Raw genomic sequence first — 14,789 nt, forward strand, 5'->3', positions numbered from 1 at the left:
TTTCTTCAGCCAGAGAGTGGTGGGTCTGTGGAATTCATTGCCACAGAGGGCGGTGGAGGCCGGGACGTTGAGTGTCTTTAAGACAGAAGTTGATAAATTCTTGATTTCTCAAGGAATTAAGGGCTATGGAGAGAGAGCGGGTAAATGGAGTTGAAATCTGCCATGATTGAATGGCGGAGTGGACTCGATGGGCCGAATGGCCTTACTTCCGCTCCTATGTCTTATGGTCTTATGGTTTGCGTGTGTTTTTGTGCCAAAATATGTGTGGTTCATTGTGCCTGGGTGTATGTTTATGCATGTGTTTCTGTGTGTGTGTCTAGGTGTGTGTTTGTGTCTACTTGTGAGCGTGTGTACGTTTGTCGGTCTGTGTGCATGTGTGTGGCGTGTTTGTGTCTTTATCTGTCTGTGTATTTGTATCAGCTGCCTGTAGCGTTGCCATTTGTGGGTATTATTGATACCGATGTAGAATATGTTGAACTTTCTGCTATAAATGTGTTTTCTGTGAGGTGCAAGCTGCCATCAGGTGACCTAATGCAAAAATACAAGGAGGTGCCTCAGGAGAGAACAGTGAAAACCCAGGAAGAATTCAATCACCAGTCTGGATTTGGATTTTGGGGAATCGGTTTTAGCAGGCGGATAAGAGGAACAAGGCTGCTGAAAAAATACATCTTTATCATGATGGTCTTTTAAACCCTTCAGCCAGTAAGCTACATGCCTTCTTGTAATGTCAGTAACGGAGTTCTTAGTCCAGAGAACCGTTTACTTCCAAACTCCCTGCTTGGAGGCTGGGAAGATATTGAGTTAATAATCTCCCTCTCTCTGGTCAGCTCAGCAAATTGCCTTTGGGTTCTCCCTGCTGGAGGTGGAGATACAGAGAGTTCACTCATCACCTTCCTCCTCGTTTGGTCGGGAAAGTGGAGGTAAAATGGCTCAGTGTTGCCCCTTTGCTCTCTTTGTTGGGGAAGTGTGGGTACAGTGGATTAAATAATGGCCCTCCACTCATTGTTGGAAGCGGGTGTACAGTGGATTAACTCAGCCCCCACCGTCTCTTTGTTGGGGAAGTGGGGGCACAGTGTGCTAACTGATGCCCCTCCGCCTCTCTTTGTTGGGGAAGTTGGGGCACAGTGTGTTAACTAATACCCCTCCGCCTCTCTTTGCTGGGGAAGTGGGGGTACGGTGCATTAAGTGATGCCCCTCTTCCTCTCTTTGTCGCGGAATTGGGTTACGGTGGATTAACTAATGCCCCTTCCCCCTCTCTCTGTTGGGGAAGTGGAGAGACAGTGGGTTAACTAATGCCCCTCCCCCTCTCTTTGTTCGGGAAGTGGGGGGGGGGAGCAGCGTATTAAATAATGCCCCCCCTCTCTTTGTTTGGGGAAGTGGGGAGACAGTGGGTTAACTAATGCCCCTCCCCCCCTCTCTGTTGGGGAAGTGGGGAGGCCGTGGGTCAACTAAAGCCCCTCCCCCTCTCTCTGTTGGGGAAGTGGGGAGATAGTGGATTGACTAATGCCCCTCCCCCCTCTCTTTGTTCGGGAAGTGGTGGGACAGTGTATTAAATAATGCCCCTCCCCCCCCTCTGTTGGGGAAGTGGGGAGGCCGTGGGTTATCTAATTCCCCTCCCCCTCTCTCTGTTGGGGAAGTGGGGAGACAGTGGATTAACTATTGCCCCTCCCCTCTCTCTGTTGGGGAAGTGGGGAGACAGTGGATTGATTAATGCCCCTCCCCCTCTCGGTTGGGGAAGGGGGAGACAGTGGATTGATTAATGCCCCTCCCCCCTCTCTGTTGGGGAAGTGGGGAGGCTGTGGGTTATCTAATTCCCTCCCCCTCTCTCTGTTGGGGAAGTGGGGAGACAGTGGATTGACTAATGAAAATGAAAATCGCTTGTTGTCACAAGTAGGCTTCAAATGAAGTTACTGTGAAAAGCTCCTAGTCGCCATATTCCGGCGCCTGTTCGGGGAGGCTGTTACGGGAATTGAACCGTGCATGCTGGCCTGCCTTGGTCTGCTTTCAAAGCCAGCGATTTAGCTCTGTGCTAAACAGCCCCTCCCCCCTCGTTGTTGGGGAAGTGGGGAGACAGTGCGTTAACTAATGCCCCTCCCCCTCTCTCTGTTGGGGAAGGGGGAAGACAGTGGATTGATTAATGCTCCTCCCCCTCTCTCTGCTCGTGAAGTTGGGGTATAGTGGATTAACAATTTGACTTTTTCCTCTCTTTGATGGGGATTGCTGGTCCATGTTTCTGTGTGACCTTCAATTCAGTTCCCAGTGGGTGTGATGCAGCAACTTAAATCTGACATTATTTTTAAAGGGATGGACAATGATAGAAGCAGGAACACCGAGGTCTAAATATGATGTGTTTGTTTGCCTGAAATGGGAAATTGTCTGATTTCTTCTCAGAGGGGATAGTCAGTGAAGATATTTTGCTGAATTCTGTGATGAATGAGTTTTGCTCTGTCTCTAACCCAGGGTGTATCTGAGCTGGGAGCACTGGTTGTATCAGACTTGGGGCCGAGACCTGTAGAAATCCGGGTCTCATTGAACCAATCTGCAAAGTGGAAGCTCCATTAATTAAGCGGCTGTGCATTTAAATCACAATTGGAGGAAAAATACTTTATTATTTTTATTTCAGTTAGACGTGTAACCCATAGATTCTCATTGACATGAATTAACGGTGTCCATCAGAGCGAGGGAAATGTTCAGGAAACTGGGTTTACCGCTGGATTTATCAACCGTTCTGTTGATGATCTTCAAGGGGATGGCTTCATGTCCCACCACACAGGAGTAAGAAGCGCCGCTGGCCCACTCCTCCGCTGCAATGGATAACAGGCTGTACATGAAGAAGGAGCTATTGCCGTTCTCCGCCATCACCTCGGTGTTCTTGTAGTTCCCGGGATTCACCTGCTTGTCATTGACGGTCCACTTGACGAAGATCTCTCGGGGGGAGAAACCTCTCACTAAGCAGCTGAGGGAGACGAATCTCTGAGCGGAGACGTCTTCAGCCGAGGGCAGGAGGACAGAGACGGACGGTTCCCGCGGGTTGGGATCTGCAGAAAATGTACAATAAACGTCAGTAAAATGGGGAATTCCGGAGACAATGGAACCGCGGGTTAGATGTGAGAGAAATGTGTTTTGTGTTGGATTTTAAAGGTTTCCATTTCCCAGTTTGGGATCTGTCCGGTTTCCCAGCTCGGAGCTGAGGTGGACACAAGCCTTTACCCTGAGAATTTACGGATATTGAATTCGAAATTTTCAGAAAGTGTACAGCAGGGAAACAGGCCATTCGGCCCGCCTGTTCTGTGCTGGTGTATAAGTTCCACTCCAGACTCCCCCCACCTTACCCCAAGAGGATTGGGGAAACTGCCAATGCAACTCCCTTATTCAAAAGGGGAGGGAGACAAAAACAGGTAACGATAGGCCAGTGACCTTAACATCTGTCAGTGGGAAACGGTTCGAGTCCATTATAACGGATCCAATCGCTCAGCATTTAGAAATACTCAATATAATCAACAGAGTCAGCGCGGCCTCGTGAAGGGGGAATCATGCCTGACAAATGGATTGCCCTTATTTGAGGTGGTAACGAGAAGGCGAGAGAGAGGGGGGCCAGTAGATGTAATTTCCATGAATTTCAAAATTAATAAATGAATGTACTATTCCCACGTTTGCAGATGACAAAAAATAGAAAGACTGGAGAAAGCTGAAGTAACGGGGGATTGGGGGTCCTCGTGCAGAAACCACACAAAGAAAGTTCTGCAGGTAATATGGAGACAAATTGAATGTTGACATTTATTTCAAAGGGAATAGAATATAAACATGGGGAAGTCTGGCTAAAACTATCCAAGGCACTAGTTAGTCTACACCTGGTATACTTTGCATAGTTTTGGTGCCCTTATCTAAGGAAGACAAATTGGTTTTGAAGGCAGTCCAGAGAAGGATCACGAGGTTGATCCCGAGTATGGAGGGATTTTCTTATGAGCTGAGGTTAAGTAGGCTGGGCTGTACTTATTGGAGTTTAGAGGAATGAAGGCGGCCTAATCGAGACATGAAAGATTCTCAGGGAGCTTCTTAGGATAGACGCTGAGGGGGTGTTTTCCTCTGTGGGAGCAGCTAGGAGCAGCGTGCAGGATCTCTGTGGGAGCAGCTAGGAGCAGCGTGCAGGATCTCTGTGGGAGCAGCTAGGAGCAGCGTGCAGGATCACAAAGTGAGGGTTCGCCCATTTCAGACAGAGACGAGGTGGAATTTCCTCTCTGAGAGTAGTGAAGCTCTGGAATTATGTAACCCGGGGGGCTGTAGATTCTGGGTGGTTCAGTATGTTCAAGGTTGAGGGAGACATATTTTAAATCAGTAAAGGCGTCAAGAGATATGGGGATAAGTCGGGAAAGAGGAGTTGAAGATTATCACGTCAGATCAGTCATGACCTCACTGCAGGCTGGACCGCTGTTGATGGGCCCAGTGGCCAACGTCTGTTCCTAAGTCTTGTGGTCTATGGTCTCGCTCCATCTAAACCCAACATCACTGTTTTCAATTCATTGTTCATTCATCTGCATATCAATTTCCCCCTTAAACTCTAAACGCCCAGAGTATTTAGTTAGTGGAATTACCAATCAGAATGGACCATAAATACACTGAATGCTAACTACTGACCGCTGCACTGACACTAGAAATAGACACAATGACTCACTTATTGCTTCAGTCTCACCGCTCACCTATTTTTCTGTGGATTGAAATTCTGAAGGGAGTTGGCAGGTCCTGATGGCTCGTCACACAGTCAAACACAGCCCCACTCAGCCAGGCTTGTGTCGAGATGTTTAATTTGCTGACCACACTCTCAGTATCTGCCCCAGGCTGGTCGGCAATCTCTGATTTCAGCGGCTTCTTTGCTTCACTCCAGGACACGTTGACTCCATAAGGAGCATTCGAAATGATGCAGGTTAAGGTTACAGTCGCCTCCAATAAGACCTGTTCTATTTGTGGTGGCAGTATTGTTACTGAGGCATATTTGCAACCGGAAAAACCTGCGACTGAAAAAAGTGGAAATCAACCCAAGTTTGATCTTCAGAATCAGGACAGCAGTATTCAGCCTGAACTCTAAATAGGAATAAATCAACTTCGAAACATCAACCTCTAAATAATCAACTTCGAAACATCAACCTCTAAAGACCGCCTTTAATCTTCTATCGGCAATGGAAAATCAGTTTGGTTTGTGAAAACTATTCTCATTGTGAAATACAGTCAGCCCCGATATCATTCTAACAAATCAGTATTTCAGCATTCCCAATACAAATATTCCATTCCTGATCTCAGGAACGAAGTACTGAAGGCTGATCCATAAATAGGTTGGATGAACTTTCCAACACTTGCCCCCGGAGCTGTTATCAGTTAAGTGTTTGAGACACCCACTGACTCTCAAATATAATCAGCTGTCTCAGGATAAAGCTGGTATCAAGTCCACCAGGGGCTGGTTTAGCACGGGGCTAAATCGCTGGCTTTTAGAGCAGACCAAGGCAGGCCACCAGCGCGGGTCCAGCCTCCCCGAACAGGCGCCGGAATGCGGCGACTAGGGGCTTTTTCATTTGAAGCCTACTTGTGACAATAAGCGATTTTCATTTCATTCATCCAACTCACTCACTAAATGACTTCAAATTATAGGGATACATTTATTTCTATATTCATAAAATCGTGAATGATTAGCAACCCTCATGCAGCTCTTACATCAGAATGAAACACAAACTACATGGCAGTAAATTAGAAATTGTTCTGTGCTTTGTACTAACTTCAGTAAATTCCTGATTTGGATTAACATCAGAGTGCAGGATGATTTATTGTTTCCTCTGTTTGTGTCTCTTACCAGACGCGGTGATGTTTTGACTTTGGGTGCCCTCTTGATGAGTAACCTGGCAGGTATAGACCGCATTGCTGAACCATTCCCCAGCGGAGACTGTCAGCCGACTGGTCGCCGAGAAGTTCCCGTTCACGTCACAGGGGGGAGAGGTGACAAATCCTGAACCCATGGGTTGTCCATTCTTCAGCCACTTTACCGCAATTGACTTTGGATGGAAATCGTTGATTGAACAGACCATGGTTGCAAATTTCTTGCTTGAGATTTCTTCATTGGAACTCACGGTGAGGAGAACATTTGGAGTGTTGACAGGTGGAGGGCCTTCAAGAAACACAAGTTAGACATTTCTTGAAGAAGATGTTGTAACAAATAAAATGACTATATTTGAACAGTTTCTCTGTGGTCACTGTTTCTCGCAGGAATCAGAACTATGCAGAGAACCATAAATGTGTTATGACCAAAGATGTAAATAAAGTAATCAAAGCGTCTGTTTCTCACAGATTCCACAACACTTACATTTCATTCCAATGCTCTTGTCTGAGCCGCTGTGTCGAACCTCACAGCTGATTTCGCTGCATCCCCCCTCTGACTCGGTGATGGTTAACTGGCTGCTCAGGGTGTAGGTTCCCTTCTTGTTTCTCACCGACGGGTATTTCTTAACTCCAGTGGTGATCAGCTGCCCATCTTTCTTCCAGGTAAGTCTGGAGATTTCTGGGGAGTAGTCCATCGCCAAACAGCCGTAGGTCACGGAGCCGTCGCTGTTGTGTTGCTGACAGGAGGAGGCCAGGCTGTAGAGAGTGGGCGGAGACGGTGTTGCTGGGAGAGAATGGTCCATTCAACAAGTTAGACTCTGTTATTTGTGATCTATAAGTTACCAAGCACATCAAAATGTGACGATGCATTTATCCTAACATTTTCTCATTAACTGCTACATCCACATTTCAGCATCTATTAGTTCTATGATTTAAGAATCACGATCTCTTTGCCCCCTCATTAGAAACCCGCATCCCTTTCTCCGTTTCTAACACATACAAAAAATAACATTTGATGCCGCCTGAATGATGTAACTGTCATTGGATTGAAGGAGAGGAGCAGAGAGTTTCCCCCATTATTTCAGCCACCATGTAAAATAAAATAGAAATGTCGCCATGGTCCCGGAGACTGCCCTTTCCTTCTGAGAGCTGACTCGTGGTGATTTAACCTGAGGGTCACCACACCGCAGGCGAGGGGCAAGGTTGAGAATGGGGGTCTTTATGAATAACCTCAGCCGGTCCAGCAATTGAACCCGTGCTGTTAGGATCGCTCTTCATCACGAACCAGCCATCCAGCTAACTGAGCTGTGTACGTCACAATCCAGCTAACTGAGCGGTGTATGTCAGAATCCAGCTCACTGAGCTGTGTACGTCACAATCCAGCTAACTGAGCTGTGTATGTCACAATCCAGCAAACTGAGCTGTGTACGTCACAATCCAGCTAACTGAGCTGTGTACGTCACAATCCAGCTAGCTGAGCTGTGTACGTCACAATCCAGCTCACTGAGCTGTGTACGTCACAATCCAGCTCACTGAGCTGTGTACGTCACAATCCAGCTAACAAAGCTGTATACGTCACAATCCAGCTAGCTGAGCTGTGTATGTCACAATCCAGCAAACTGAGCTGTGTACGTCACAATCCAGCTAACTGAGCTGTGTATGTCACAATCCAGCAAACTGAGCTGTGTACGTCACAATCCAGCTAACTGAGCTGTGTACGTCACAGTCCAGCTAACTGAGCTGTGTACGTCACAACCCAGCTAACTGAGCTGTGTACGTCACAGTCCAGCTAACTGTGCTGTGTACGTCACAATCCAGCTAACTGAGCTGTGTACGTCACAATCCAGCTAATTGAGCTGCGGAGGTCACAATCCAGTTAACTGAGCTGTGTACGTCATAATCCAGCTCACTGAGCTGTGTACATCACAATACAGCTAACTGAGCTGTGTACATCACAATCCAGCTAACTGAGCTGTGGACGTCGCAATCCAGCTAACTGAGCTGTGTATGTCACAATCCAGCTAACTGAGCTGTGTACCTCACAATCCAGCTCACTGAGCTGTGTACATCACAATCCAGCTAACTGAGCTGTGTACGTCACAATCCAGCTAACTGAGCTGCGGAGGTCACAATCCAGCTAACTGAGCTGTGTACGCCACAATCCAGCTAACTGAGCTGTGTACGTCACAATCCAGCTAACTGAGCTGTGTACGTCACAATCCAGCTAACTGAGCTGCGGAGGTCACAATCCAGCTAGCTGAGCTGTGTACGTCACAATCCAGCTAACTGAGCTGTGTACGTCACAATCCAGCTAACTGAGCTGTGTACGTCACAATCCAGCTAACTGAGCTGTGTACGTCACAATCCAGCTAGCTGAGCTGTGTACGTCACAATCCAGCTAACTGAGCTGTGTACGTCACAATCCAGCTAACTGAGCTGTGTACGTCACAATCCAGCTAACTGAGCTGTGTACGTCACAATCCAGCTAGCTGAGCTGTGTACGTCACAATCCAGCTAACTGAGCTGTGTACGTCACAATCCAGCTAACTGAGCTGTGTACGTCACAATCCAGCTAGCTGAGCAGTGTACATCACAATCCAGCTAACTGAGCTGTGTACGTCACAATCCAGCTAACTGAGCTGTGTACGTCACAATCCAGCTAACTGAGCTGTGTATGTCACAATCCAGCTAACTGAGCTGTGTACGTGACAATCCAGCTAACTGAGCTGTGTACGTCACAATCCAGCTAACAGTGCTGTGTACGTCACAATCCAGCTAACTGAGCTGTGTACGTCACAATCCAGCTAACTGAGCTGTGTACGTCACAATCCAGCTCACAGAGCTGTGTACGTGACAATCCAGCTAACTGAGCTGTGTACGTCACAATCCAGCTAACTGAGCTGTGTACGTGACAATCCAGCTAACTGAGCTGTGTATGTCACAATCCAGCAAACTGAGCTGTGTACGTCTCAATCCAGCTACCTGAGCTGTGTACGTCTCAATCCAGCTACCTAAGCTGTGTACGTCACAATCCAGCTAACTGAGCTGTGTACGTCACAATCCAGCTCACTGAGCTGTGTACATCACGATCCAGCAAACTGAGCTGTGGACGTCACAATCCAGCTAACTGAGCTGTGTACATCACAATCCAGCTCACTGAGCTGTGTACATCACAATCCAGCTAACTGAGCTGTGTACGTGACAATCCAGCTAACTGAACTGTGTACGTCACAACCCAGGGAACTGAGATGTGTACGTCACAATCCGGCTAGCTGAGCTGTGTACGTCACAATCCAGCTCACTGAGCTGTGTACGTCACAATCCAGCTCACTGAGCTGTGTACATCACAATCCAGCTCACTGAGCTGTGTACGTCACAATCCAGCTAACTAAGCTGTGTACGTCACAATCCAGCTAACTGAGCTGTGTACGTCACAATCCAGCTAACTGAGCTGTGTACATCACAATCCAGCTAACTGAGCTGTGTACGTCACAATCCAGCTAACTGAGCTGTGTACCTCACAATCCAGCTAACTGAGCTGTGCACGTCACAATCCAGCTAACTGAGCTGTGTACGTCACAATCCAGCAAACTGAGCTGTGTACGTCACAATCCAGCTAACTGAGCTGTGTACGTCACAATCCAGCTAACTGAGCTGTGTACGTCACAATCCAGCGAACTGAGCTGTGTACGTCACAATCCAGCTAACTGAGCTGTGTACGTCACAGTCCAGCTAACTGGGCTGTGTACGTCACAATCCAGCGAACTGAGCTGTGTACGTCACAATCCAGCTAACTGAGCTGTGTACGTCACAATCCAGCTAACTGGGCTGTGTACGTCACAATCCAGCGAACTGAGCTGTGTACGTCACAATCCAGCTAACTGAGCTGTGTACGTCACAGTCCCGCTAACTGAGCTGTGTACATCACAATCCAGCGAACTGAGCTGTGTACGTCACAATCCAGCTAACTGAGCTGTGTATGTCACAATCCAGCTCACAGAGCTGTGTACATCACAATCCAGCGAACTGAGCTGTGTACGTCACAATCCAGCTAACTGAGCTGTGTACGTCACAATCCAGCTAACTGAGCTGTGTACGCCACAATCCAGCTCACTGAGCTGTGTACGTCACAATCCAGCTAACTGAGCTCTGTACATCACAATCCAGCTAACTGAGCTGTGTACGTCACAATCCAGCTAACTGAGCTGTGTACGTCACAATCCAGCTAACTGAGCTGTGTACGTCACAATCCAGCTCACTGAGCTGTGTACGTCACAGTCCAGCTAACTGAGCTGTGTACGTCACAGTCCAGCTAACTGTGCTGTGTACGTCCCAATCCAGCTAACTGAGCTGTGTACGTCACAGTCCAGCTAACTGAGCTGCGGAGGTCACAATCCAGCTCACTGAGCTGTATATGTCACAATCCAGCTAACTGAGCTGTGTACGTCACAATCCAGCTAACTGAGCTGTGTACGTCACAATCCAGCTAACTGAGCTGTGTATGTCACAATCCAGCTAACTGAGCTGTGTACGTCACAATCCAGCTCACTGAGCTGTGTACATCACAATCCAGCTAACTGAGCTGTGTACGTCACAATCCAGCTAACTGATCGGTGTACGTCACAATCCAGCTAACTGAGCTGTGTACGTCACAATCCAGCTAACTGGGCTGTGTACGTCAAAATCCAGCTAATTGAGCTGTGTACGTCACAATCCAGCTAACTGAGCTGTGTACGTCACAATCCAGCTAACTGAGCTGTGTACGTCACAATCCAGCTAACTGAGCTGTGTACGTCACAATCCAGCTAACTGAGTTGTGTACTTCACAATCCAGCTAACTGAGCTGTGGACGTCACAGTCCAGCTAACTGAGCTGTGTACATCACAATCCAGCTAACTGAGCTGTGGACGTCACAATCCAACTAACTGAGCTGTGTACGTCACAATCCAGCTAACTGAGCTGTGTACGTCACAATCCAGCTAACTGAGCTGTGTACGTCACAATCCAGCTCACTGAGCTGTGTACATCACAATCCAGCTAACTGAGCTGTGTACGTCACAATCCAGCTCACTGAGCTGTGTACATCACAATCCAGCTAACTGAGCTGTGTACGTCACAATCCAGCTAACTGATCTGTGTACGTCACAATCCAGCTAACTGAGCTGTGTACGTCACAATCCAGCTAACTGGGCTGTGTACGTCACAATCCAGCTAATTGAGCTGTGTACGTCACAATCCAGCTAAATGAGCTGTGTACGTCACAATCCAGCTAACTGAGCTGTGTACGTCACAATCCAGCTCACTGAGCTGTGTACATCACAATCCAGCTAACTGAGCTGTGTACGTCACAATCCAGCTAACTGATCTGTGTACGTCACAATCCAGCTAACTGAGCTGTGTACGTCACAATCCAGCTATCTGAGCTGTGTACGTCACAATCCAGCTAACTGAGCTGTGTACGTCACAATCCAGCTAACTGAGCTGTGTACGTAACAATCCAGCTAACTGAGATGTGTATGTCACAATCCAGCTAACTGAGCTGTGTACGTCACAATCCAGCTAACTGAGCTGTGTACATCACAATCCAGCTAACTGAGCTGTGGACGTCACAATCCAGCTAACTGAGCTGCGGAGGTCACAATCCAGCTAACTGAGCTGTGTACATCACAATCCAGCTAACTGAGCTGTGTACATCACAATCCAGCTAACTGAGCTGTGTACGTCACAATCCAGCTAACTGAGCTGTGTACCTCACAATTCAGCTCACTGAGCTGTGTACGTCACAATGCAGCTAACTGTGCTGTGTACGTCACAATCCAGCTAACTGAGCTGTGTCCATCACAATCCAGCTAACTGAGCTGTGTCCGTCACAATCCAGCTAACTGAGCTGTGTACGTCACAATCCAGCTAACTGAGCTGTGTACATCACAATCCAGCTAACTGAGCTGTGTCCGTCACAATCCAGCTAACTGAGCTGTGTACATCACAATCCAGCTAACTGAGCTGTGTACGTCACAATCCAGCTAACTGAGCTGTGTACGTCACAATCCAGCTAACTGAGCTGTGTACGTCACAATCCAGCTAACTGAGCTGTGTACATCACAATCCAGCTAACTGAGCTGTGTCCGTCACAATCCAGCTAACTGAGCTGTGTACGGCACAATCCAGCTAACTGAGCTGTGTACCTCACAATTCAGCTCACTGAGCTGTGTACGTCACAATGCAGCTAACTGAGCTGTGTACGTCACAATCCAGCTCACTGAGCCGTGTACGTCACAATCCAGCTAACTGAGCTGTGTACGTCACAATCCAGCTCACTGAGCTGTGTACGTCACAATCCAGCTAACTGAGCTGTGTACCTCACAATTCAGCGAACTGAGCTGTGTACGTCACAATCCAGCTAACTGAGCTCTGTACGTCACAATCCAGCTAACTGAGCTGTGTACGTCACAATCCAGCTAACTGAGCTGTGTATGTCACAATCCAGCTAACTGAGCTGTGTACGTCACAATCCAGCTCACTGAGCTGTGTTCATCACAATCCAGCTAACTGAGCTGTGTACGTCACAATCCAGCTAACTGATCTGTGTACGTCACAATCCAGCTAACTGAGCTGTGTACGTCACAATCCAGCTAACTGGGCTGTGTACGTCAAAATCCAGCTAATTGAGCTGTGTACGTCACAATCCAGCTAACTGAGCTGTGTACGTCACAATCCAGCTAACTGAGCTGTGCACGTCACAATCCAGCTAACTGAGTTGTGTACTTCACAATCCAGCTAACTGAGCTGTGGACGTCACAGTCCAGCTAACTGAGCTGTGTACATCACAATCCAGCTAACAGAGCTGTGGACGTCACAATCCAACTAACTGAGCTGTGTACGTCACAATCCAGCTAACTGAGCTGTGTACGTCACAATCCAGCTAACTGAGCTGTGTACGTCACAATCCAGCTCACTGAGCTGTGTACATCACAATCCAGCTAACTGAGCTGTGTACGTCACAATCCAGCTAACTGATCTGTGTACGTCACAATACAGCTAACTGATCTGTGTACGTCACAATCCAGCTAACTGGGCTGTGTACGTCACAATCCATCTAATTGAGCTGTGTATGTCACAATCCAACTAACTGAGCTGTGTACGTCACAATCCAGCTCACTGAGCTGTGTACATCACAATCCAGCTAACTGAGCTGTGTACGTCACAATCCAGCTAACTGATCTGTGTACGTCACAATCCAGCTAACTGAGCTGTGTACGTCACAATCCAGCTAAATCGGCTGTGTACGTCACAATCCAGCTAATTGAGCTGTGTACGTCACAATCCAGCTAAATGAGCTGTGTACGTCACAATCCAGCTAACTGAGCTGTGTACGTCACAATCCAGCTCACTGAGCTGTGTACATCACAATCCAGCTAACTGAGCTGTGTACGTCACAATCCAGCTAACTGATCTGTGTACGTCACAATCCAGCTAACTGAGCTGTGTACGTCACAATCCAGCTATCTGAGCTGTGTACGTCACAATCCAGCTAACTGAGCTGTGTACGTCACAATCCAGCTAACTGAGCTGTGTACGTAACAATCCAGCTAACTGAGATGTGTATGTCACAATCCAGCTAACTGAGCTGTGTACGTCACAATCCAGCTAACTGAGCTGTGTACATCACAATCCAGCTAACTGAGCTGTGGACGTCACAATCCAGCTAACTGAGCTGCGGAGGTCACACTCCAGCTAACTGAGCTGTGTACATCACAATCCAGCTAACTGAGCTGTGTACATCACAATCCAGCTAACTGAGCTGTGTACGTCACAATCCAGCTAACTGAGCTGTGTACCTCACAATTCAGCTCACTGAGCTGTGTACGTCACAATGCAGCTAACTGTGCTGTGTACGTCACAATCCAGCTAACTGAGCTGTGTCCATCACAATCCAGCTAACTGAGCTGTGTCCGTCACAATCCAGCTAACTGAGCTGTGTACGTCACAATCCAGCTAACTGAGCTGTGTACATCACAATCCAGCTAACTGAGCTGTGTCCGTCACAATCCAGCTAACTGAGCTGTGTACATCACAATCCAGCTAACTGAGCTGTGTACGTCACAATCCAGCTAACTGAGCTGTGTACGTCACAATCCAGCTAACTGAGCTGTGTACGTCACAATCCAGCTAACTGAGCTGTGTACATCACAATCCAGCTAACTGAGCTGTGTCCGTCACAATCCAGCTAACTGAGCAGTGTACGTCACAATCCAGCTAACTGAGCTGTGTACCTCACAATTCAGCTCACTGAGCTGTGTACGTCACAATGCAGCTAACTGAGCTGTGTACGTCACAATCCAGCTCACTGAGCCGTGTACGTCACAATCCAGCTAACTGAGCTGCGTACGTCACAATCCAGCTCACTGAGCTGTGTACGTCACAATCCAGCTAACTGAGCTGTGTACGTCACAATTCAGCGAACTGAGCTGTGTACGTCACAATCCAGCTAACTGAGCTCTGTACGTCACAATCCAGCTCACTGAGCTGTGCACGTCACAATCCAGCTAACTGAGCTGTGTACGTCACAATTCAGCTAACTGATCTGTGTACGTCACAATCCAGCTAACTGAGCTGTGTACGTCACAATCCAGCTATCTGAGCTGTGTACGTCACAATCCAGCTAACTGAGCTGTGTACGTCACAATCCAGCTAACTGAGCTGTGTACGTAACAATCCAGCTAACTGAGATGTGTATGTCACAATCCAGCTAACTGAGCTGTGTACGTCACAATGCAGCTAACTGAGCTGTGTACATCACAATCCAGCTAACTGAGCTGTGGACGTCACAATCCAGCTAACTGAGCTGCGGAGGTCACAATCCAGCTAACTGAGCTGTGTACATCACAATCCAGCTAACTGAGCTGTGTACATCACAATCCCGCTAA

At 47.7% G+C, this 14,789-nt stretch overlaps 1 long non-coding RNA gene and 1 gene segment (V, D, J or C); one reads left to right on the forward strand and one right to left on the reverse strand.

The window, feature by feature from the left end:
* Positions 1 to 312: 312 nt before the first annotated feature.
* LOC140422677 (uncharacterized) lies at positions 313 to 6,224 on the forward strand. The gene is made up of 3 exons (XR_011947547.1): positions 313 to 702; positions 3,660 to 3,747; positions 5,843 to 6,224. It is a non-coding gene; the product is annotated as an uncharacterized lncRNA (long non-coding RNA).
* Positions 2,584 to 14,789, reverse strand: part of LOC140422676 (Ig heavy chain C region-like) — a 29,531-nt gene continuing 17,325 nt past the window's right edge. The window contains 4 exon segments of the C gene segment in view: positions 2,584 to 3,038; positions 4,698 to 5,006; positions 5,840 to 6,151; positions 6,347 to 6,646. Coding sequence covers positions 2,647 to 3,038; positions 4,698 to 5,006; positions 5,840 to 6,151; positions 6,347 to 6,646 — 1,313 coding nt within the window.

This window comes from Scyliorhinus torazame, chromosome 5 (assembly GCF_047496885.1).
Source record: "Scyliorhinus torazame isolate Kashiwa2021f chromosome 5, sScyTor2.1, whole genome shotgun sequence".
NCBI lineage: Eukaryota > Metazoa > Chordata > Chondrichthyes > Carcharhiniformes > Scyliorhinidae > Scyliorhinus > Scyliorhinus torazame.